This window comes from Dermacentor andersoni, chromosome 1 (genome assembly GCF_023375885.2).
Source record: "Dermacentor andersoni chromosome 1, qqDerAnde1_hic_scaffold, whole genome shotgun sequence".
Classification (NCBI taxonomy): Eukaryota; Metazoa; Arthropoda; class Arachnida; order Ixodida; family Ixodidae; genus Dermacentor; species Dermacentor andersoni.
The window spans coordinates 280264659-280291300 of record NC_092814.1 but is presented as its reverse complement, the minus strand read 5'-3'; the positions used below and the strand labels follow the sequence as shown (position 1 = coordinate 280291300).

The following is a 26642-nucleotide window of genomic DNA, read 5'->3' as shown; positions in this document are numbered from 1 at the left end:
GAAATGCGAAAACACCCGTGTACTTAGATTTAGGTTAAAGAATCCCAGCTGGTACAAATTATAACGGAATCCCGCATTACCGCGTGCCTCATAATCAGATCGTGGTTTTGGCACATAAAACCCCATAAATTATTATTTACCATTCCTTAAGGATGTCTTTGGGAGTCGCACAACTCTTGAATACAAGTGTCAGGAGTTGCGCGCGAGGTCTTGAGTATGTAGGTAGCCATTCTGGCGTTCGATATCTGCTAGCCTACATTGCGGCTATCATTACATAGACGGAACGGAAAATGGTAGACAATATGGAGGACAGACAAATCCCGCATATATTACTGCACAATAATCTTAAATAGTGGTCTTCCTTCACGCACGTGGATAACCGTGACAGGACAGTACTTTTACAACTAACTGGAAGTACTGTATGTGTCATGTCCAAAAGTGTACCTGGCCTAGTGGCCAGTAGATGGGACGTAATAATGTGAGCAGCTTCGGCCATAGCATGTTAAGGGACGACCACACAGAGACAGTTTGTACAATTCTTGTGTCGTGCCTTTTGCCTCAAGGTGCAAAACCATCTCGATTTGGAGCTGCTGCGGTAGCCCATGAGTGCGGACAGCAAAGTAGCTAGCGAAATAATTGGGGGCACTTTAACGAAATCGATGTCTAAATCAAAAGCCGTCCACGACGGCGTCTCTCGTAGACGTTGTGCGATGTTCGGAAGTTAACATAATGTGTCGACTGAAGAAAGGCTGCTGCGGGGTGTTTCTTACGATTACCCTAGCTTGTTTACTCCTTAGCGTTAAAAAAAGGGAAAGAAAAGAAGAAAAAAAGGAACCGTATCAAAAGCCCAGAATCAATCGTCGCTCGTCACGACTAAACGCTCTTAGGATAAGTCATTTCCAGGCAACGAGCGGCTATGCTTTATCAAGAACACTGATAACGCCGGTGGGACAAGCATTGTGACAAAGTTCAATACGTAGGGATAGCTTTTAATTATATTATTTTTGTTTTGTTGACGTCATCACGCGTAGCCGCGGGAAGTTTGAAAAGTTTAAGGTCAGTACGCCACATGGTGGAACTCACGCGAACTAAACCCTCGTGTCCATTTCAGCTGGATACAGTGGCAACTTAAGCACATGCCGAGCTACACAACCAGTTGACCCTTTCCAGAGGAAATGAAAGAGGTCCCTCTCCAAGATAAGCTTGGTTCGTGTTGGAACAGAAGACACACGCCACGTACGTAATGAAGGAAAATAGAAGGGAAGGAAGAATTGTCGCTCGAGCCGTCAATGGACATGACAACGCGCTGAATTCCTGAATTCTGGTTTCAAGCTTCCCCTTAGCTTGCTGCCAGTTTTCAGGAGACAGACCCTCTGAATCGAATTGGAAACCTATACTGAGCAACCGCGTTTTCACGGGAAGAGCATGAACGGGCTGCGGACTGGAGTTCAAGTACATGGCTGCACTTTTCGACCTATTCAACCTTGCACCACTCGCCGCGCAGTAACTGTCCACGACAGGCACGTACCCAAGGGGGGGCCCGGGGGGGCCCGGGCCCCCCCCGAAATCAAGTGGCATACCCCCCCCCCCCCCCCTCCCCACCCACGCCACCACTCCTCACACATTCCTAAAGCACCGCCAGATCAATGTTGAGACTTGGAAGCTGTTCATCGGTCAGCATTATGCTGCCTTTTTCACTCCTTTTAGATCGCGGTAGTTATCGGCATCTCTTGTAATGTGAAGGACCGTTTTTCTCATAGATTCCGCACCCGCGCGATTAACTCGAGATGCGTTCATTTGGCACTATCTATTCAACCGTCACGCGCATAGCTGTTGCTTTTGTTAGTTCAACCTTCTTTGTTTACGCTGATGCTGGGACCAGGAGAGGGATGCGGCTGTTACTCAGCTGGTCTGTACTCTCATGGAACGAGGTGCGGCCGGAGAAAACGCCAGTTGCGTTTAACTTATCCCTTTGCTTCATTATTTCCTTGAGTTACGGCTCGCCGCGACGCTGGCAGATGCGCCGGAAGCGCTGCCCGGAACCATACACACGTGATATGGGTTAGATAAGGTGGGAAATGAAATAATGTGAAAGAGCGTCCATCATGAAACCCTGCAATAACCCTTAAACCCATAAGCAAGATGACTGTCGCCCGTTACCTCGTCTGTTTTTCCCTAATTGTATAGCACTTTTCGTGCAAAATTGGCAACTGGAAACAAAAATCGCAAGGAGTTGAGAAATTAAGCGATCTACTAAGGGAGAGAGCCAAGGCAACAACCAAAGTGCGAGCAAAAGCGAATAATAAAAAAGTTAACCGTTGTTTATGAGAATATTTATAGATCAACATCTTTTTATTTAAAAAGGAAATAGAGAAAACGCCGCCGGAAGTGGAGAACAATTGCTTGTTTTGAATGACGCTTCTACAGTTATCGGTCGAACCGCCTCACGTAGCCGCTTCTCTGCTGTGCTTATGTGGGTGTTTTTCTAACCTTTCGCGATGAGCGCAGTACGTCTAGAATCGTAGAGTCCTGCGCTCTATGCGGTTGTATTGGACTGGCGGCCGCACAGCGTTATGCAATTCGCGGAACTGTCAAAACTGATCAACAAGGCGAAAATAACTGATATTCGAAACTATAACATGAGAAAGACTGAAGAAGCCGTAAAAAATGAACGCAGCCTGAAATCAGTAAAAAAGAAACCTGGCATATCTATAGGACAAACCATGATGTATGCACTAAAAGATAAGAAGGATAATATCATCAGCAATCTCGAAGATATAGTAAAAGCAGCGGAAAAATTCTAAGCTGACCTGTATACAGTACCCAGAGGGGTCACGATACCTCACTTAGACACAGTAATGAAGAGGATACAGAAACTCTCCTATAACTAGCGATCAGGTCAGAAGGGCCCTGCAAGACATGAAACGATGAAGAGCGGGAGGAGAAGGTGGAATAACAGTCGATTTAATCAAAGATGGAGGAGACATAATGCTTGGAAAACTGGCGGCTCTTTATACGAAGTGTCTATCGACTGCAAGGGTCCCAGAAAACTGGAAGAATGCAGACATTCTATTAATCAACGAAAAAGGAGACGTTAATGAATTGAAAAAATTGTGGGACCATTAGCTTGCTCCCAGTATTATATAAAATATTTACCAAAATAATGTCCAATAAAATAAGGGCAACACTGGATTTTGTCAACCAAGGGAACAGGCTGGCTTCAGGAAGAGATACTTTACAATGGATCACACCCATGTCATTAATCAGGTTATCGCGAAATCTGCAGAGTACAATAAGCCTCTCTATGTGGCTTATATAGATTACGAAAAGGCATTTGATTCAGTAGAGATTCCAGCAATCGTAGAGGCACTACGTAATCAAGGAGTACAGAACGGTTACGTAAAAAGCTTGGAAAATATTGCTACATGCGTGTGGTATTTGTTTGTTTGAACGAGGCGCGTAGGCGCCATCACTCCAGAAAAGAGGAGGAAGAACGAACTGGGCTCGCGCTGTGAATCTAACCGGTCAGCGCTGCAACCGTTGTTGTAAATATAATCTGTAAATAGTTTCTCGTCTTACTGACTCGTCCTTCGCGTAAGAATATCTACAGAGGTTCTACAGCTACCTTAATTCTACACAAGAAAAGCGGGGAGATACCTATAGAGAAAGGGGTCAGACAGGGAGACACAATTTCTCAAAAGCTATTCACTGCTTGCTTAGAATTCAAGCTATTAAACTGGGAAGGCTTAGGAGTGAAGATCGACGGCAAATATCTCAGCAACCTTCGGTTTGCCGATGACATTGTTCTATTCAACAACAATGCAGACGAGTTTCAACAAATGATTGGCGACCGTAACAAAGAGAGTGCACGAGTGGGGTTGAATATTGATATGCAGAAGATTAAGATAATGGTAAATAGCCGGGCAAAGAAACAAGAGATCAGGATCGCCAGTCGGCCACTAGAGACAGTGAAGGAGTACGTTTACCTAGGTCAATTAATCACAGGGAACCCTGATCGTGAGAAGGAAATTCACAGAAGAATAGAAATAGGTTCGATCGCATACGGCAGACATTGCCAGCTCCTGACTGGAAGCTTACCATTATTATTGAAAAGTAAGGTGTGCAATCAGTGCATTTTGCCAGTGCTGACATATGGGGCAGAGACTTGAGAGCAAGTTAAGGACCGCGCAAAGAGCGATCGAACGAAGATTGCTAGGCATAACGTTGAGAGAGAAAAAGAGCAGTTTGGATCAGAAAGCGAACGGGTATACACAATATTCTAATTGACATCAAGAGGAAAAAATGTAGCTGAGCAGGTCATGTAATGCGCCGGTTAGATAACTGTTGGACCATTCGGGTTACAGAATGGGTACCAAGAGAAGGGAAACGCGATCGAGGACGACAAAACACTAGGTGGAGCGATGAAATTAGGAAATTCGCGGGCGCTAGGTGGAATCGGTTGGGGCAGGACAGGGGTAATTGGAGATCGCAGGGAGAGGCCTTCGTCCTGCAGTGGACATAAAACAGGATGATGATGATGATGATGATGATGGAGGTGGTGGGCCCCCCCCCCCCCCCCCGAAAAAAAATCCTGGGTACGTGCCTGGTCCACGACATCCAAGACGGTACAAGCTGATGCCTCGTCCGGGACGACAATAGACAAATAATCCGCATAGGCAAAGAGTGCAACCGGAGGGGAACCTGGCGGAAGTAGGAACCTGCCAATTCTACTGTCAAAGGACAACCTCTGCAGAAGCGGTTCAAAAGCGAGCACGTAGAGGGCAGGCGAGAGAGGATCCCCCTGCCATACACCACGTCCCATAATCAATGCCTCCGAGACGCGATCATGTATGAGAACAGCAGAAGTCGGTCGAGAATATAAAGCTTGGATCATATCTGCCAAAAAACCACGCTACGCTAAAGCCAGCCTCTTCCAAAACCCGGAACATGTACCTATGGCTAATGATATCGAAAGCCTTCTCCTGATCGAAGGAGCACAGAATACTTGGAAGTTTCCTGGCATTTGCCTAGAGGAGAAGGTCCCCGACTGCTGAACCGTGAAGCTGAGTGGAACGTCCCTGGACACAACATATGTCTGGCATGGACCCAAAACAGTGTTGCGTACTGGAGTGAGTCGCATACACAGACACTTTGCTATGAGCTTGTAATCACAGTTCAGAAGTGTGATTGGACGCCATGATCTTAAATCGGTGCTTCTCGACTCATCCTTACAAAGGAGAGTGATTATATAGCCCCCCTCCTTGAGACGCTGACAGAATCCCTTCACTGAGTAGCCTGTTCGCCAATGCTGTGAACGGCTTCCCTAACCGTGTCCAAAACTTCACATAAAATTCAACTGTCAGGCCAGCGGATCCTAGACTGTGATTATGCTTCATAGACTTGAAAGCCGAAAATAGTTCGTCCTCGACTATGACTGAGTCAGACTTCCGGCGGCTCAACTGGTGAAACGAATTGAAAGAGCTGGAGTGGCAGCTAGTTCGGCATACAAGTTCGTGTAAAACTGCCTCGCCAGAGCAGCAACTCCGTCTGGTGAATTTACTATGCTTCCATCACTTGGATCTACTATGGAAGAGAGAGTCGTGCTCTTCATTGAAAGATGTCTACATACGACATTTCTGCTGCACCACGCTTCCATTTCGCACTGCTCTGCTCAGGTTGTGGCTCTCAAGCCATCCCAGCATCGCTGCAGGTGGATCCGAAGTTCCTTTCGGAGTGAGGCCAGCACCGGAGCAACACCAGGCCCACAGGACAGTGGCTTCGAGAGCAGGAGGATCGCGTCGGAGACGATTTTAATCTCCTCGCGCGCTCGACGCTTGCCCAAAGACCTGAAGCACTCGCGGACACTGGCCTTCACTTCATCCCATTCTATGCCATCTAGATTCTCTCTTGCGCAGCGATCGCAAGAGAATGGATGATACATCTACGGTTGCCTGTCTGTCCTTCAGGAGCCGTGCATGGATTTAGACGCCACGGTCTCTTCCCTTGCGAGACTATGTTCAAATCTGCAAACCGCAGAATTAGGAAGCAGTGGTCACTAAAAGCAGAAGGAACCAACCATGAAGAATGCATACTGGAAGCCAGTGACGATGAGACGTAAAAACGATCGATGCGGCTCTGCAAGCCCCTTCCTCATTCCCGACTGTCCAGGGTGAATCACGTGCCAAGCATCGACCAGTCCCAGCGCATCGACGAGCTATCGCAGTACAGCATTTCCAGCCCTATCATTGAATTTTGGAGTTCCTCTACGGGAGACGCGATCAACGTGTTCTAACACACAGTTGAAATCTCCCACAAGAATAAGCCGAGAGGGGCCTACCAAGTATGGATCTAATGCAGCGAAAAACTCTCTCTGACCTCTAGCCTTGTTTGGAGCGTAAACATTAACAATTCGAATGCCACAACCAAGATCCACTGACAGGATACGGCCCTCGGCATCCCTGGCATGACGAAGAACAATTGGCAGCTAAAAGCCGGCATCAAAATGATGACAGTACCTCAGCAGCCCGACTCGCCATAACTCCAGAAAGACCCGGTGCGGAAAATCCTGTCAAAGTGGCTGATCTGACCTAACCTATGGACATAAGTTTCTTGGAGCACGAGAATATCTACCTTTTTGGATTTAGCTAAGTTGACAACCTCTAACTGTTTGGAACACGGAGGAAGGAAACTAAGGAGAGGCCCTGACGTCACTCTTTGTGAAGCAAAAGTGAAGCCGGAATTTGGCGTTGCTCATGGCGATGCTCCGCCTTTTGGGCCACCCTCCTCTCTTGTTTACATCTTTCGCGAAACCACGCCGCGCTGCGCGTGGTGTCGCGCGCGGAGCGCGCGCGCTCGCGCAACATCTGGCAGAGCACGGTGCAGGTAACACAGCGCAACAAGACACGGTGACTAACGCAAACCCGCCCACTCAGCGCCTTTGCCACGGCCCGAAACCTACCAGAGCAACACGTGTGAGCGCTCAAAACCATAACAACGCCGCCATTGTGGCCCAAAAGGCGTGGCCATACAACAAAAAAAATAAAAAAGCAGCAAAAAAATGAGAACCTACTACGTCATTTCCGCCACACTTTTCTCCTAGCGCGCGGAGGGGGTAGGGCCTCTCCTTAGTTTCCTTCCTCCGTGGTTTGGAAGCTCGAGACAAACCTCTACAATTGAAAGAAGCTATAGCGAGAGAAGGAGCCATATTGGGTGAAAGAAATTTAGCGGAAAGCTAAGAAGAGCAAAGGAAAAACAAGAAAAGGGCTAGAGAAAGAAAGAATTGGTTAGTATTGAGTAATACTAGCCGAATAAGTTACAAAAGCTAGAACTGCCTATGAGGTAGTCTCCGAGATTGGAGACCCCTCATAAGAAGCGCACATTGTATCTGACATATCGGAGTAGTCACTTCCGATCCCCTTACTGTGTACACTAGTAGAAGTGCTTTCAGTGACCTAAGAGACGTCAGTGTCCGAGTCTGAATCTGAAGGTTCCAGAGCAGTGCGCTTGAATTCAGGAACGCCAGGCTTCGAGCCAAGGGAGCCACCGCCATCCGAGTCCGACGCGCGCCGCGCGGCCACGTCCCCGGCAGCCGAGCCAGCGCGCTTACTGCGCTGTTTTATACGCTTCTTGCTCGCCTTCGGTGTCCAAGGAACACCGTCAGCTGCGCTAGTCAGCGGCTCCGGCTTGCCAAGGCCGCGGCCGGCGCAGCGGGCGCCGTAACAACTACGGAGGCAGCAGCGACAGTCGCGTCAACCTCCTCGTCCACTCCCTCTTCGCACGCAGACAGGTAAGTGCGCGCGTCGGAATCCACGGAATCGTCGCCGCCCTCGGCGGTGTCTGCCACGCTCAAAGAAGCCGGCTGTCCCCGTCCTCCGGGTGGGCTGTTGTGATATCTACCGGCGAAGCAACCGCCTCCACTGCTGGAGGTTCCTCCTGCTGTTCTGGCCGCGCGGCCACTGACGAGTAGGTGCGGCCACTACACGCCGAGACCGCGTGGTCTCCACCACATCGTACGCACGCCGCGTCGCAGGCCACGTGGCCGAACTGCTCGCAGCGCGCGCACATCGGCGTGTCGCACACGGCCGTGTGCTGGCCTTCCAGGTTACACCTACGGTACAACCCAACGACTCCCCTATAGTCAAACTCCACGACCCGCTCTCCATCCGAATGCGCCAGTTCCCCGTGCCAATGCCAGAGAACCCCGGCACGCACTCTTTGGAGATCCCGTGGATCATACCAAAGACCTACAGCTCGGTGACAAGAGCTTGGTCTGGAAGATCCGCTGGGTAGCCAAAAACCCTTACAATCTTCACAAGGGCACCTAGGTACTCGAAACGAACCTCTACATCGCGAACCTTCAATGCAGGATCAGTTGAGAAACGATCAACCGCGGCCTTATTCTTGAACGTCACCTCAAAACGACCCGCTCTCCCAAATCCTGAAACGACTTTCGCAGTCCGAAAACTCGCACAGCGAAAAGCACTGCACAAGCGCCTTAGAAACGTCAACATTGGTCGCGCCACCATCGCGGCGAAAACCACGTGGCGCCCGCGCCTAGCCGAATAATACTAAACGAGTCTAAAAGCCAAAAGCATCGGCTAAACGCAGGAAAAACAAACAGAAAAAAGCCACGAGGGCAGCTCACCAAACGGATGGATACCTGGCTGGAACCCTCAGGAACCCGCGGCGTATCCAGACATTCTGGGACGAGACGACGTGGAAGGAATCAGCTGCTCATTAACTCACAAACTCCAATGTTTGCTATAGCAGAACCAAGAATTTTTTTTTTTTCCACTGCGAAAAAGAGGACTGCCGAAGCGAGCGCGCGGGTTTTTTATCGACGAGCAATGACGTCACACCATCCGTGTCCGCGCCGCTTCTCCCCCGCTTGGCTCCACCCACCCTCGCCGCTTCGCTATGCTGCGCGATGCTAATCTTAAAGCGAAAGCTTTACTGGCCGCGAACTTGCGATTTCGCCGTGGCGGTGCTCCGAGGCACATGACGTCACAACGCGCGCCTCGCCGCGGATATTTCTCTCTCTCGCTCCCTAGTGACTACTGCGCACGCGCCACTAGTAGCACCGAGCCACAGGTCTTCCGCCGCTGCGCAGCGCCTTTCCGCCTCCGCCATATGGTATGACGTCACACCGCGTTCCTCGTCGTTGAGCTCGCCTCCGCTCGCTTCGTCAGCTGCGTCGTATGCCTGATAACGTGTCGGAGGATTGCAAAGGAGAGCTCGCGTGCGCCGCAACCACAGTTGAGGCGGCAGTATGGACGGCGACAATTCTGATAAGCAGGAGGAGGCCTGGAATCGACATCGGAACGAGATGAAGAGGAAACGAATCGCCCAGGAAACCGACGAACAGCGCGCCGAACGACTGGCTAAATGCGGCAACATAACTAGACAACCAGACTAACCTGGACTTGCAATCAAGATTAACCAAGGCTAACCATGCTATGCCTTAGCTTTCGCTACGTATATCCTGGCATAGCCGAGCTAAACCACTGCCAATTTTTATACTCTGCTTTCACTCTCTCAGATCTCTCCCCCAGCTCGGCGATGCTGCAGATGTCAAGAGAAACCCAGCGAGGTCCTAACAGCTCCACTGTAAAAAAAAAAAGGGGGGGGGGTCTAATAAACAAAGCGAAACGGCCCCAACCGTGGCCAACACAAAATGCAGTGCACGTGTTGCCACGGTCGAGCCAGCCGAGCCAGACGAGCCGCAGAGCCACCTTCTCAGAGCTGTCGCTTTGCTGCGGCAGATGGCGCCAGAGTAGCTGCAAACTCGACTGTACGGGTGCTGCTGCATACCAAATGCACAGTCTCTTGTTTGATACAGCGGTAAACAATACATCTCTGGAATTAAAAAATGTGTCAGCATAACAACACGTACAGACCCACCCATCTACGTAGTGAATGCAACCGGCAGCCTACCAGTATGGCAACATACAGATATTGGAACAGCGCTGCCTCGCTGCTTGCCACTTGTTGTGTATGCACCGTGCGAAGTGAAGTGTAGTTGATTTCAAATCGCTAAGGACAAAATTGAACTAAAAAAGCAGTTTCCTTTGTCCTAACTGCTTACATTTCAGCTAAAGTCCACCGGTAGCGGGTGCATGAACACGATGGCGCCAGGCTTAACCTTTGCTTAAAAGGTTAGACATTGGCTTAAACTTCATGTGCATGGCTTCAGAGGGTTGAAGCTTGTGCATTTCAACTTCATAGGCATGTTCTGACTCATTTTGAGTATGCTTAATTATATATACAAGCAAAGGCGCTGTCGCTATCACGCTGTCAGTTCGATGGCCGATCGCACAGGGTTCGGCCGAACGATGGTCGGCACACCGATTTTGTCAGTGCTGTCCGGAAGTTGTCGAAAATGCACGCTCGTCGGTTGTATTGTTGTCAGACTGGTAGGATAAAATGCTTTCAGTGACACACTGTACTGAATAATTGGTCAATTGGTGACATGAGCGTCCTGTCGGTCTTGTATCAACCCAGTGTTACCGCGCCTTAAACAAGTACGTGAAGTCAGGCACGCGCTGCCACCACCAGTAAGTCAGGACCGACGCTGCAAGAAGACTCATCAGCAACGTGATGTTTTTAAGCGTCACCCAAGTGTAACGTGCGGGTTTTTCATTAAATTTGCTAGCTATCAATTAAAGGCAGCAACTACCTGGCTCTTGGTGCAGTTCGAACCACTCGGACGAAGCCCTGGTCACTTTCCGTTTTAAAGTGGAGTTGCAGTCTTACGCACTGCACATTTTCGGCACTGCAAAGACGTTGAGCTACCAGTGGAGTCTCAACATGGTACATGGCATGGGTGTTTGCAGCAGCACGTGTCCGAGCGCTCTTTTTTTTCTTTTTTTCGGGGGACTTTCTGACACACGGTGACGTGCGCGACCCTTCCAAAACGTTTTGCGATAAATCCACTAGGGCAGGGCACAGGCGCTGTCGCACTATGAAAAAGGCAGATTCTAAAGTTGCCAATAACTTCGGTGGATGCTAAGCGTTCCTTTTCTGCATGCAAACCAATACTGAGTGAGCAAGTGCGCAACATGAAAACCGAAAACCTTGGGAACGTGTTTGTTACTGTTTCACAACTTTTCTCGTGGCGCATATTCACACAAAATTTCAGATAAATCTTGTAACTACGCAACTTGTCTCATCCCATTTTATTGAGAAACGAATTTCACAAAATGTTTTCACAAAATTAGTAAGCTGTGTTCATTAGAAAACATTAATTTCTCCTCATATACATGCGTGCGCCGTGGACAGTATTGACAGCTTTAGTGCCGGCTATAGGTACCTAAAACCAGATTTTAGTGCATATAGCATCCACTCACTACTGATTAATAACCCGAATAGTAAGCACGTCTCTTTGTTCTATTAGTACATTCATGAAATTGCTTACATCTGCACAGTTAATCTGAATTCACTAAAGAGGTAGTACCCCTGGCCTAGCTACATCATATGCACTGTCACTAGCAAACTCATTCATTCCTCAGCTCATTACTGCTCTCGCAGAAAAACTTTTTGTTGGAGAAGACTCATAAGGTGATGCCCTCTGGTACAAGACATATTTCATACCTTTTCATAAAAGGTGTTGTGGGGCCCCTTTAAGCACCAGTCATTTATTACTACAGTCTTGTGAGTCCACTAATAATTTTGTTAAAAAGCACTAGAAGCCTTCATATTCAAGGCTTAGAGCAATCTGCTCCTGCGTTCCCTCCATTTCCATTTTAGCTGCTAGCATACACACGAGCTGCAGGCCAGGACTCGATCAGTTGTTCTGCCTTCTTGCATATTCTGACAGTGTGTCACATTCTTAGAAGAGGTCTAGGGCATGAGAACAGGCTTCTAGATGGTTAATGGCAATAATTCCAATGCCTGATCAGCAATACCTGCAATGGCAATCTTATCGCAGCAGCTGTTGCTGAGGCTGTGCACAAGACTGTAGTGCATTGAAGTGCGTGCTTCTATACTTTATACAGTAAGACAAGTAAACTGCAGTTACCCCATAATATGACAAGCTAATACTGAAAGCCAAAAGCAGGTCAAAGTTAGCCCTACAAGGCAGCTACAATGTAATATTGCAACAGAAACAGTCTTCATGCATCATGGCACCTCCAAGAAATTACAGAGCAATTGGCTGCAAACTTTTGTCTGACATACACAGAATGTGCACTAACTAGTAATACCAGTGGCTACCATGTGACGGTGCAGTTAAGTATTGCTGCTCATGCACTGCTGCTAACAGCGAAGAGGTCAGTATGTGGGTGGAAAGGGTGACAATAAAAGGTTTTGCCATTTCAATGACTTTCAGAGGCATGTAGAACATTTGTACTCAGTGTAGAGTGGTTTATTTAACTGTGAAGAAAAATTTTTTTCAACAATAAAGCACTGGTAAATGAAGCAATGACAATGTATAAAGCTTACTGTCAACATCATTAAATGCATTGCTCCTCAAAAACAGTCGCACTCCTACACAATGCAATAGCAAGTTAAAGTAAAAAAAAAGGTATTCGCAATAGTTGTATTAACATAGAAGTTAAAAGTTAGCATTCAAAACTGTACATGTTTGTATATATCTAATAATTGAGCCTTGATAGCTTTTTTTTCTCCATTTCTTCATGTATGCCCATAAACTTTCTTGCATATGAAGGAGCTAAACACAAGACTGCAAGCACATGGCATAAAAACAGCTCAGAAATATTTTGAAGCAGCATGTGCCCTAAAAAAGTGTCGGCACTTACTGCAAAAGCAGCATTAAAAAGGTAGCCTACAGGAGGAATCCATGGTTCAACTGTTAGCGCAATTTTTCACACCCCCCTCGTGCCTATCTACAGAAAATTCTTTACAGAGTCTCCCAAGCCGTGTCACGGAGCTAAGTGCTCAAACAGAAATTCCTCGATCGTGTCCGTGTCCCACTTCTTAATGCTGAGTTCCTCTTGTACTTCTCCACTTTCATCATAGAGCTTGATGATAGGATCAGCACCTCTTAGGTACTTGATGGTCAGGTTCGGAAATTGCTTTGGCTTGGGTCCACGACAAAATGCTGCAAAACCAAAGTTGTCGTTATTTACAAGCTTGGGCAAAGCACAGATGTAATATTACATGAGTGTGCTACTATACTCATATACTCAAAGAGGCATGGCAACACTTTTTGAACTGAAAAGAAAATGTTTGAAGTTTGTAGGCAATGACGCAGGAATGGAAAAAATATTGCAGTTCTCCTCTTTAAGCTTGCTATTTGATATTTTGACTTGATATTTTTGACTACGAAGTCTTTGTGTTAAAAAAAGGTCCTAGACCTCTAAACCATAGAAAAAATAGTGACAAGCCCCAGAGCACTCTTAATAATTTAATGCAACAGCTTTTCTACAGTGAGTTTTGGCTTCACTTGCCAGGAGGATACTGTGTCATGACGTCACAACGCAGTATGTGAGAGCAGGACACTGCAATGTTTTGACATTCACTCTTGCTCGCTCGGTCGTCCGCTGTGCTGCTACATCGGCCCTCACAATGAGCAGCAGCATACGAAGCGACTGAGCGAGCCAGAGTGGTTATCTCACATTGCAATGTCCTGCTCCCATGTGACCACATACTGTGTCGTGACGTCGTGTATCCTTATAGGAAACCAGTTTTAGAAAAGCCATTATACTGAATTGACGATGCTCTGAGGCTTGTCACTATTTTTTTCTAGGGTTTAGAGGTCTAGGACCTTCATTTAACACAAGAAAGAAATATTAATAGTCATAAATATCCTGTCAGTAAACCTTTAAAAGCTAGCTTGCAACACAGTTCTTAAACTAAGCTTAAAGAGGCCCTCAACTACCCCTCATGCTTGTTGAAAAAACACAGTCTGCGGCTAGCATACACTGCTGTGAATATCACAGTCAAATTTTGCAGTCGTGTGCAGTACGTGGATCTCGCAAGCAGAGCGCAAAGCCATGTTTCTATCAAACACTCTTTTCAACAGAAGCCTGCTCCTCACTCTTTCCTGGACATTTTATTTCATAATATAGCAGATTCCCATACACTGCTGATACTGGCTAATAGCCAACATCAATCAAGAAGGGTGCTTGGATCAGTGCACTTCTTCCGACTGTTACTGTGTTACTTACTGATGTAGTTTAATGAACAAACTGATGTAAGCGAAAATCTGCTTTTGAATTTTGGTAATAATTCCGCACTTCCGGAAGAAGCAGACTATCATCTGCTCATGCTTGGCCACGGCCACCCGTACAGGAATTCAACTTTGGCCGCCCTACTTATCGGTGTTTTAAGGTCAGACAACAAGCACGCTTGCCAGCGCACTCATGGCTGCTCCTGCTCCTGGAAGCCTTGGCAGACTTCGCTCCATAATTAGCTATTGATAGCGCTTCAAAATATGCAAGTTGGACGTGACTAGTATTCGTCAGTCAAGCTGGTGCAGGACAAAGCCAGTCTGCACCTCGCAGCACAGTCAGACGGGAGCATATGAGCATGAGCACACACCCTAGACCAGTTTTGCACAAAGCAAATGCTGCAGTTGCATGTAGCGTAGATACCACGACGGCCGCAGGGTGCTGCAACAAGTCCACTGGCTGAGCGCACTACGGCTCACTGAGGACAACCATGTTTGGTGCATCGTAGGTGGCAAAATCAGAAATAGTGGTGTCTATGTGAACATCCAAAATCAAATTTAAATTGCTCACCAAGGTGACGTTCAGTAGGCAGAACGTTGTGGGCACACCCCCCTCTGCCATAGCCTTCGCAGTGCAAATCATTGAAGGAGTGGAAGCACCGCGAACGACATTGTTTGATTACCAATAACTCCGCTTCTGCTGAATGCATTGAAGAACTTTGGGCACCAAAATAATTCTTAAATAGTCTAATTGGACTTCAAATGCATTCTGGACATTGATGGAAAGTGGCTCAGGGGACGGCCCTTTGAGGTGATCGAGACTTTGGTGGGTGGCATCAGTGCTCGCAGAAATCTAAATCACAAACGCGCTCTGCTTTAATATTTCATGGCAGGAATTTGACAGGTCTAAAGACTCTGAAACAAATCAGTAAGCTCAAGATATTTGCATGCATAGGCACTTAGCATGAGGCCATGTGGCCAGAGCACCAAGAATTTATGGAAAGTTGCTTTATGTTGGTTACACAAGCCGCTAGTAGCATGTGGCCAGCACTCATTAGGGAGTGGTCACACTTGCTTTGGGTACTTGGTTGCTCTATTTGCTTTTCACATTTTTATTAGCTTTTCCAATGCCCTTCAGTCTCCCTTCTATGTGTGGGGAGTGAGCAGCGTCTCCTTCACAAGGAAAAATAAAATATAATAATAAACAGTGGAATTTTCCGTAAAACAGTGACAAAGCTTTTTCAGTGCTGTGAGTTGTCCACAGCAGCTCACATAAAAAGACGAAAACAGAGACGATGGCAAAGTGAGAATCTGGGCCCACAAGCTAAAGGCATGAAACAACAATTAATTTAATACAATAAGCAACACCACTTAATTTGTGAATATGAAGAAAAATTTTTTGCAGCAGCAGAGCTCATGCTGACAAAACACCTCTGCAGTCCTCTGAATGGCAGAAACATGGGCCAGGCGTCGGTTGTCCGGATGCTTCAAAATCTCTAGGAGCTGCTAGCCTTTATTCCAATACGATCTATGGGGGCAAGCATGACGACTACGTTCAATGCCTCAACTTCAATAAATGCCTTTTCCAACAAAAAAAGTACTCCTGCTTGGGTAAGCCTGCCTCATCGATTCCTGTGTGTGATCAAACGATAGGTGTCGCGTGACGAGGACCACAAAAGTATAGACTGAGCACAAGGCCATGATCACAAGTTCCATCCAGACACCTCTTAAGTAAATAAGGATGCCATATGTCGGGCAGCAGGCCGCCAAACGTGAAACTTGGGTGTTGCAACCCTTTGGACAGTAGCCTCATGAGCTTGACATGAGCCTATTGATGTCTGCTTGGGTGTGTATGTTTGTGTGTATGAATGTATGGTGGATATATCTTGAGTGTGTATAAAGAATTTACATTCATGTTTCTGTACTGGATGCATATGTAATTCTGCATACCTTTCTTTAATGCATTGTGTACTCATTTCCTGAATATAAAAACTTCACCACATGAACAAACATGTTGACTCCCCTCCTTCCCTTTTCAGAGGGCGCAGGTGGGGAGGGGGTGGGGGGAGGGCACATACCCACTGCGCCTCCCTCCCCACCCTTGGCTACACCTTCGGTTGCATGCATGTGCAATCGACGAAGTTCTCTTGGACAGTCACGTCTCATTTTCAGTACTCGACGACTTGACCATACAGGAACTGTACGGAGTTCCTTAGCACCGTGATCGGAATAACATGCTACAGTAAAACCTTGTTAATATGTAGTTGGCAGGGAATGTGGATCAGGCACGTACTAAGCAATGTACTAATTAACTGATAATGGCAGATGAGTGGCTATAGATGTACCGTAAAATTTCGAGCAAGTGCCCCCACCCGTGCAAGCACCCCCCCCCCCCCTCAACTTTACTGCTAATTTCAAGTTTCTGCGCCGTTCTGGAAAACTAGCCATAGTAGCTTCTGGAGGTGAAGCTGCCTTGTTGACCCTGCCCTCAAATCCTCTGCTCATGCTACCTACGAACCAAAACCTTTTAGAGGTTGACAGCTATCCTGTCACTGCACTGATCGATACAGGAGCCCATCTTTCTATTAGGAGTACTACCTTCCGATGACGACTTGGAAAGCTCCTTATCCCAGCATCGGCACAAGTCGTCTGCATGTGTACAGCACATGTCAGCATCGCCGTGCACCACACTCCTGTCCTCTTCACCACAATTGCTCATTGCCCCCATGACCAAATTCTCAGGCTCATTTTCTTTCTGCGCATTTGGCTCTCATTGACTGCTCTGCCAGTGCCCTTCACCATGAGTTGCTGATTCTTCCAGAACCTTCTGATGCACCCCCATGTCGCTTATGCACTACCGGCTTTATTCACCTGCCACCAAAGTCATTAGCCTATATTGGACTGTCATCTTCACCACCTGTTCCTGATGGCAAGTACCTCATCACTCCTCTGGCCGACATTCCACTGCAGTATGATGCCACGATGCCTCACAGTGTTCTTACTATTACTCTTAACTGGAGTCACATGCTTATTTTTAACTTTGGATTTGCAAAGCAAACTATACAAGATATTTGCCTTGCCAACGTTGATTCCTTCGGTGACCATCCAGTGGCGGCTTTATCAACCAATGATTCTTGCGAGCTGAGCAGGCCCCTCATGCCGCCCTTGGGCACCGATCCCAATGTAAAGAAAATGGTTGCGATGGACCTGCCCTTTGTGCAGGCTGAAGACCTCTGTAAAGTTTTATTGTCCTACAGAGAGATTTTCGACATCGACGTTCGCCCTTTAGGCCAGACGTCCATGGTCAAGCATCGCCTTCATACTGGCAATGCTACAGCTATTCACCATTGACCATATCATGTTATATGCGTAGGAACACCGAGTAATTTAAGTAAAGCCAACAAAATGCTAGATAAAAACATCATTGACCCTTCTTCGAGTCCCTGGGCATCACCTGTCGTGTTGGTTAAGAAGAAGGATGGCACGTGGTGCTTTTGTGTAGACTACAGTCATCTGAACAAAATTGCTACTAAGAAAGATGTTTACCCATTCTCACGATAGACGATGGCCTTGACTGCCTCCACGGTTTCAATTACCGTATTTACTCGAGTCTAACACATACTTTTTTTCTGATAAAACGGGTCCAAAAATTGCGTGCACGTTAGACTCGAGTACGACCCTAAATCTGCGTTACCATATCGCCATCGGCATTTCAAAATCGCCGCCTCGCATGGGCTCTGAGCCTAGCTGCCGTAACTTTCTCCATGTGCTGTAGTATGTGTGCTTAGGCAATGCTTCCTTTGGCCTAGATTAGTGCACTGTCCATCTTCCTGTTTGCTGCGTTTGCTCTATCAGCATGGAAGTGCAGACTGCAAAGACATGCTGAGTTCATCACGATGCCGCAATTAAAATGAAAGTGATCAGATGTGCACAGACAGACGGAAATAAGGCCGCATCACGGGCATTTGTAGTTTCCGAAACTTGCATGTGGGACTGCCGCAAACAGGAGAGGCGTTCTACACTGGAGGCTGCTACGTATGGCATGGCCGCGCGGCCCCTATATTGAAAGTGATCTGCGGCGAAGACAAGAGTCTAGACATCTAGGCAAAGCACACTGTGTCCTCGTCGCTCAGTTTGCATCGAAGCAAGAGGCTGCACAAAGGTCAATTCCCTCGCTCTTGCTACCGCACTTCCTCACTCCAGCGTTTAAGGAGTTTCCGCGGTCATTGAGTGAGACGTGTTCATGCTTGTGTGCATGTGACACCATGTTTGTTAATTTAGTTAGCAAGCGAATGCTTAAAAGTTTATACGGCTGATAAAGCTACTATCCTTACTTTTCGTATGGCTGTCTACTAATTTGCTATCCTAATCGATGCTTCGCCTTTTGCGCGAAACTGCGACTTTATTTATTTATCACAACTTTAGTGCACTGGAACTAAATCTTTGTTTTTTCCAAACGAGAGAAAGTTGTATTTCTGTATGAAAGAATGAGGTGCGCGGTACTGTAAAAGACTTTTCTTTCTTTAGGTCACGGCAAACAGGTGAGCGTTACAATCGAGGGCGTTTTCCCCCCCTTTTTTCTGGTCACGAAAAACGGGTGTGCATTACAGTCGAGGACACGTTAGAATAGAGTAAATATAGTATTTTTCTTCTACTGATCTTCGTTCTGAACATTAGCACATTGCGGTTGACGACACGGACACAGAAGAGACCTCGTTCATAACACCTGATGGCCTATACCAATTTAGAGTGATGCCCTTTAGATTATGCAATGCTCTGGCCACCTTTGAGCATATGATGGACTCCTTGCACCAAGGTTTTAAATGGTTTGCATGTCTCTGCCACCTCAATGATGACATCGTCTTCTCGCCAACATTCAACACTCACCTTGAGCATCTAGCAACTATACTCGACGTTTTTCGAAAGGCGAAGCTGCAACTCAACTTGTCAAAATGTTGTTTTGGCTGCTACCAAATTACTGTCCTGGGACATCTCGTCGACGCTTCCAGAGTAAAGCTTGATCCCGACAAAACTCACGCTGTGCGAGACTTTCCAGCTCTGAAGACAGTCACAGACGTCTGAAGTTTTGTCAGGCTATACTCGTACTTTCGTCGTTTTGTTCAAGATTCTGCGGCAATTGCTAGACCCCTCACGAATCTTTTGAAGAAAGGCGTACAATTGTGTTCTGGAGTACTTGTCTCATCACTCTTCTCACCTCCCCACCCATCCTCACCCACTTCGACCCTGATGCCTCTACAGAACTGCATACAGGCCAGCTTGGCCAATGGGCTTTGAGGCAAGGCTACAAAAGTTTTCACATTCCATGGTTTACAAGTCTGGCTGCCTGCACCAAGGTGCTGACAGCTAGCTGCGTTACCCTGTGGACGACTCTGGCCCCTCAAATACTGACAGTGCTGCCTGTGTTTTCCTTTCTCAGCATCACAGCTCCTTCATATCGCTGACGTGACGAGCAATGTCATAATGCCTACATCAAAGCACTCGACTGTTTTGAACATTCTCCCGGCCGATGCTACTCTACGCATCTTCGTCCTCCGTGACGGTACTCTGTACTGTTGATAATATTCATCTGGTTGGCTCCAATTTCCTACTTGCATTACCTAAACTGCTCAACTGTTCTAGAAGAGCTTCTTGATGCACCAGCGGTGGGACACCTTGGCGTATCTCAAACCTACGACCGTGTACGCCACCGTTCTTTCTGGCCAGGCCTTGCCGGTTCTGTAAAACATTATGTCACCGCTTGTGACCTATGCCAACGAAGCGAGAAGCCATCCCAGCTCTCTAGTGGTTACCTGCAGCTATTCAACTTCCCGGCCGAGCCATTCCATCGTATCAGCAGACCTTTTTGGCCCATTTCTGGAATTCACATCAGGGAACAAGTGGGTTGCTGTAGCTGCGGACTATGCAACCCGCTGCGCCATAACACGCACTCTTCCGACCAGTTGCACAACTGATGTTGTGCAACTGGTCGGAACACAATATCATTTTGATGCATGGCGCTCCGTATCAAATACTCAGATTGTGGCCGTACATTTTTCTCCAAAGTCATTGAGGATATCATACATGTCTGCTCTATACAGCATAAAATTACCACCTCCAACCATCCACAAATGAACGGCCGCAATGAGCATTTGAACCGAACCCTTACAGACATGCTATCGAAATACGTTTCAGCCGACCATCGTGACTGGGACCTTGCTCTACCTTACATTACCTCTGCTTACAACTCTTCCTGTCTCAAAACTGCTGGCTATTCTGCTGTTCTACCTCTTGTAAGGCCAAGAACCGATGCTACCAACAGACACTTTGCTTCCGTCCCCCCCAGCTTCAACTAATAATTATGCCCGTGATGCTATCGCCTGTGCTAACCATGCTCACCAACTTGCATGCACTCATCTGCAAGTGCCTCAAGACGAACAGAAGCACTGCTACAACCTCCATCACAGTGATGTCTATTTTTCGCCCGGCACCCTTGTGTTGCTTTGGCTACCATCTCGTAAAGTTGGCCTTTGTGAAAAACTACACAGGCCCATATCGTTACACAGGCCCATATCGTGTGCTCCATCAAGTGACTGATGTCACCTGTGAAATTGCTCTAGCCATGTCCACTACGTCCTCCGGTGTGACAACCAAAACATTGTCCACATCGCCAGACTCAAGCCTTACAACTTTCCACGTGCCTTAGATATTTAACAGGACCGGGACGGCGCTTTTTCTACCAGGGGGGTAGTACTATTACTATATCAACAACAGATACTCAAGAGATGAGCAGCGACGAGAAATAGGAAATGTCTGGGCTCTTGGCGTGAGCGAGTGTCCACCTGGCTGCCAGCTCCAGTGTAAATACCACGTAAATAGTCTCTTTTGTTAATGTCTTTCCATATGTAACAATGTTTGAACCGGAATTACTTATTAAGTGGGTATGTGTTAACGAGGTTTTACCATACTGAGCATAACAGTAGACCATGCAAGTCATGCTGAAAGTGTACCAAGAGTAAAAAATTATGGAGTTTTATGTGCCAAAACCACTTTCTGATTATGAGGCATGCCGTAGTGGAGGACTCCGGAAATTTTGACCAACTGGGGTTCTTTAACATGCACCTAAACCTAAGTACACGGGTGTTCTTGCATTTCGCATCCACCAAAATGGGGCCGCTGTGGCCGGGAGTGTACCAAGAGTTCTATAAATACCAAAGTCACAGTGCACAACCATTTGGCACTTCCCTCAACACAAGTTTTCCGGCTTAACATTCTTTCAGGATGGTACTCTGCAACTACAATTTTTGGTAAAGTCAGTACTCAGTGCAAGTTAGCTATACAGAGAGCTCACACTATAATGCAAAGCCTGATGACAACCGAAAGCAAGCAACCTCACAAGGTTCTAACCTCAACTTTAATTGAGGTGATGCTGAGGAGGGGTTAGCAACTTCTAGAAACTGCGAGTAAGGCCAAGAACTCTGACCGCAAGCTCGCATCTGAGTTTGAGGCTGAGGCCGCATGCTTGGTGAGGTGGAAATTTGAGGTCAAGCTTTTCTGGAGCTATTAATGTGCATATCTACTCCTACTGAACGAATGAGCCCATGGTATTTAGGAGACTTGCTTCTTACGTTAAATTTTACATCTTTAAAAATTTTTGTACCTGCTGGTATAGTTCACCAAAGTCATAAGATGCCTTGACATAAAATCTCCCACTGAACAAGCTTTTCCTTGAAGCATGATACTTAATTTGGTGTTTCATGGCTTTTAAGCATCCTGTGTTGGAGATATCAGAGAATGCTTAGATAGGTTCAAGCATGAGAAACACAAACACAATGACATTCAACATAGAGAGCCTGACCTCGAACTCAGGAATTGAAGATGAGCTGGAGAACTCTACCTAAATAGTAAGGTTGAGATGAGGCCACTTGCAACCGCTGAAAGTTTAGGTGAGGTCTTCTAAAAGCATATCAACTTTATGGGATGAGGTTGAGTGAGGTCGTCAAACCAGACTGGAGGTTAAAGAGTCTTGTGAGGTGCTTTGCTCAGCTTTGGTCATGACACAATTTCATTTGCCTTTTCATTTGAATTCAAATAAACTTGTGGGGGTTGTGGCGCTCCCCCTGCAACGATGTGCTAGTGGTGCCCATTCAGTGGTGTGTCACTTTTCATGGAAACCTCTACTTCCCGTTTCACCTGGGACGGGGTGCTCATACTGTGTTGGGTGTCGCTGGAGGCAAATAAACCTGTCCTCCGTTAACTTGGGCAATATTGTATTTCTTGTTGCACTGCACTCGGTGCCCTTTTGAGGCTGAGCATGAACATGCTGCAGGGCACCAGACTACACGAAGCGATAGGTGATCAGGCCCTGTGACTTTCTAGGCCCAATTGATTCATGGAGTTTATTATTCCAAAGCAACTCTGGCTATGAAAGACACCATAGTGGAGGGCTGTGGATTAATTTTGACCCCCTGTGGTTTTCTAATGTACACCTAAATCTAAGTACACGAGCATCTTTGCATTTCGCCCTTGTTGAACTGCAGCTGCCGTGACCAGCAAACGAACCCATGACCTCGTGCTCGGCAGCAGAACACCATAATCCACTGAACTATCGTGGTGGGTTTGCTAGCCTTGAACCTGCAGTGCTCACTACTCCTGTGAATATAGAAGTCACCTCAGACTCTTCAAACACATTTTTACAATGTGAGCCTTTGTTGTTATAACTAAAAATCTCTGCCATCAATTCTCTTTAACACAGTTCCGATTTACTGCAGCCAGTATAAGAGCCAAAACTGTTTTTTTCTTGTTAGTTCCCCCAGAGATATTTGCATCCTGCTAAAACAAAACAAAAAATGTTTTACAAGACGATACATGCAACACTATGACAGTCTTTGTGAAGTAAAGTAGCATATTTCTTAACTATGAGGCAGTCTCAAACAGCATGAAGCATCTCTGACTGGGAACACATTGAAACAATCAACACTTTTAAATGAAACATGTTATGATGAGGTTAAGATCCCATTACCTTCAATCTGAGGCATATGTCCAAACTTGCATGCGCATACTTCCAGCACAGCACGGGCATACCTCTGCAGTTCGAAGAAAACAGAAGTGCAAGAACGCAATAAGCAATAATATTTAATGAAGAAAAATGCAGTTCAGCACATCATGAAGCAAATATAAAAATATGTGCCAATGAATTTAATCTAAACTTTAAAGTTGTGACTAAATATAATCACCATGAGGGCATATAGTATCACAGTTGCCCCAGCTGTAACCATTGTGAGCTAAATACACATACAAACGGCAGCTTTGCACGTCTTGATTGATAACAACATGTGAAAAAACATTATGCAGGTGTCACACGGAGCACTTTTGATCGTGATCGAGCCTCATCCAGATCTAATTTCTTGGTTGTGATGGGCTCTTTTGCACAAGTTGTAGGAGGGACATAATTGCAGTAGAGAATTTCGATCTGGATTGGGCTTGATTGTCATCGGAAGTGGCCTTGTGACACCGGTATTAGTTCTAGACTGCAGCAGCCTAGTTTTTAGTTTTTAGTCTTTTAGTCAGCTTTCTACCAAACATGCCTTGAACAATAACCTTTTTTAACTCCTGCAACTACGAAATCTTTTAATGCGATTAGCATTCTTCACAAATGTGTGGTATGTCTATCTGTCCCCGTCTAACCTCTTTCATGCCAACTTGGGTCACTGGGTAGTGCATCGAGCTGTTGCACTAAGGGAACCCAGTTCGATCCAAACTGTAAGACCAACTTGGGCCACTGGGTATAAGTCGCTCTTCAATGACAATAAAGAATCCTTTAAAATTTATCCAGTGCTAGGCAGAATGAATCCCATGTCATATATACTCAGAGAATCTTATCTGAATAAATATCAGATACGCGCAACGTGCGGACCTTGCGGCGGCACCAGATGGTGCAGTGTGTCCATACGAAAGAATGCTAGAATGAAAAGCATGTATTATCCCCGAGAACAAACTACAGGGGTGCTGCGAGCACCGCTCGCGTGACGTCGCGCCTGTCGTCTGCTGCAGTTCGGGTGGTGTCCGGGCGCCTTCTGCAGTGTTTTCGTTTGTTCGCCCTAGTTCTCTCTGCTTGTATACTTATGGCAGTCGTCTCAAACATATTTTTACGATGTCTTCGCTCGCTAAAATTTATTCAAAGAATTTATTTCTTAGACGACAACGCAGCTCTCAAAGGCAATGCTACAGTTCCAGCCAAAGGAGCGCAGACCAGCCCATTGCAGGTTTTTCGTGCGCGGATCGACAACCGCAAAAACATAGCATATAAAAATCCAGTTATGATACCATACCTGCTGCGGTGCAACAATTATGTCAGAAACGCTGCCTATACATGACTTCTACAACAGTTACCTTGATTTGAAAGGTTTGCTCACGATGACTAGTTCATGGTATAATATAGAATTTTTGCATTTCTTCACAGAAACGCTCGGCAGTAACACGAGGACTTAACACTGCAGTTTAGATTCTACAAGCACCACCTGCTTCTCAAAATTAGGCAGTTCTTCACGTGTTATAAGTGGCGGTAATTTGAAGCAAGGATAATGAAGGCTTACAGCTATTTGCAGAATACAACAAGGAATGTACCAAGATATATTCCCTTTTTCGTGCTACACGTTCAACTCATTTGTCAAATTTACTGGTGCTTGCTGCTTGAGGAATATACATGACGAATCTCTTTCGTGGTGAACTGATACAGGCTGCTCGGCCCAAATTTTTTTGTGAACTATGCCTTTTGGACCGTATGGCTGCAGCCAGAAAGAAGCCGAAGCGTCAATCATTAGTAGCATGAGACATATTGAAGATATCGTAATTCCCCGGTAGAGGGTCAAAAATGAAGTGAAATATGTAAGGCTTGCAGTGTTTTCTTTATGAAGGCTTGCGAGGTTCTCTTTTATGTACCGATGAAGCGAATAGTTCTCCGTTTGCATAATTAAACAACGCTAGATCGAGACATGGTGAGGCAGAAGGTCCTTGAATTTTCCTTTTCCAGACAATCTAAGCTGTGCTTTATTACCTCAAGAATACTTTAGGCATTCCAATTGGCGCTGTAAAAAACTGCTTTATGATTTCGATTCGAAGTTGTAGTGAATTGATACGTTTCGCGAACAATGTGTGCCTCGCCACAACGACATTTGGTTGCTACCATTGCCTAAAGGTGTGGCATATTGTCGATAAAGGCTACTGACGGCCACCATGAAACATTCCATCGCTTGCAATTGATTGGCTCTCGACCTTAACCACAATACTTTTCTTTCACGTGATTGCTACTATGGTGTTGGTGAATTAACTATGTAAATACTCTACGTGACGCGCCGTTGTGTTAGCAGCCATGAGCAATTCGTGTTAACTCAAGCAGGCAATGTGACTGTCACCACCACGTTTCAAAGGGGATGCCGATAAATCACCATCACGACGAAGCGCGGGAGAGGAGCCCGGCTGCATTCACACCCTATACACGACGCGTTTCAATGGTGGCATACGGTGTGTCGCTCGAGTGCTTCAATGCTAATCGCATTAACGTCGACATTCATCGTGAGATTGTTTCTGCCGGAATATTTTTTTTTCCAACAATGTAGCAGGCAATGTCGCATACCGATGGCTAAAGCTTTCAGGTCACGGACAGGGCAAAAAGTACACGTATGCACAAAAGTATTAGAACGAGTAGACACATAACCATTACAGAATCATGTAATTTGTCATACAGCAACCTCAGAAAATGAAAACAAGCAGACAAGTCCCTACCTTTCTTTCAAATGCCTGGTTTTGCGTTCAGAGAGTAAAATGAGAAAAGACGAACACAGTTAAAACGAGAGCCGCGAGCAATTCTCGTAATATGTGTTGATTATCATAAGTTAATTACCTTTGCAGTGGCCCGCTCCTCGGTTTGCACACAGCACTTGTTGCAGTCTTCTTTAAGAAAGTCGAGATCAAAATTTGGCAAAATCCTACACGACGAGCATATCAAATCAGGTTTCCTAAATCCACGCGCGAGGCACTCCTCTGCCGAAAGGCCGCCGGTTAGATCCAATGCCAGCACCTGAAACCAGACACAGAACGAATATAAGGAGAGCGTGCGTTCAACGCCGAGCACACAGAAGAGTCAATACTGGTTATGAGAAGCTAGTGCGTGCAACTCGAATATCACAGAATCACCGCTACACGATTAAACAATACAACAGAATGCCGTAACTCCAAAAGTCAAGATTCACGGCAAAGCATGTATATTTTACCAGTTAAGGACAGGGTTTTGCTGCGAAAGTACAGTATTCATCCGGTAGTCTTGTAACACGAAATTTCACTTTAAACTCACAGTTAGCGGTGCTACGAACAGCTGAAGCAACACGTATAGGCGGGCCATTTCATGCGCGGCGTCGTAGTCGTGGCCGCGGCGGTGACGGCGACGACTGCTGGCTTCCGACATATTCAGCCAGCTTGGCCGCTGGCGCCATTTGCGTAGCTTTTTTTTTGCCAACAT

The 26642-nt window shown here is 46.4% G+C and overlaps 1 protein-coding gene across 2 annotated transcripts; it reads right to left on the bottom strand.

Annotated features, from left to right (window-relative positions):
- Window positions 1-12335: 12335 nt before the first annotated feature.
- Window positions 12336-26604, bottom strand: LOC126548059 (selenoprotein F). 2 transcript variants are annotated; one of them, XM_055063204.2, is made up of 5 exons: window positions 26478-26604; window positions 26028-26204; window positions 25910-25924; window positions 23148-23211; window positions 12336-13057 (listed from the first exon to the last, which is right to left on the bottom strand). In XM_055063204.2, exons 1-5 carry the CDS (start codon window positions 26586-26588, stop codon window positions 12879-12881), a joined length of 546 nt encoding a protein of 181 aa, XP_054919179.1. In that variant the 5' UTR covers window positions 26589-26604; the 3' UTR covers window positions 12336-12878. The 2 variants fall into 2 exon arrangements, with proteins under 2 accessions (XP_054919179.1, XP_050052097.1); XM_050196140.2 differs by lacking the exon at window positions 25910-25924 and having other exon boundaries at window positions 26478-26603.
- Between the last annotated feature and the right edge of the window lie 38 nt (window positions 26605-26642).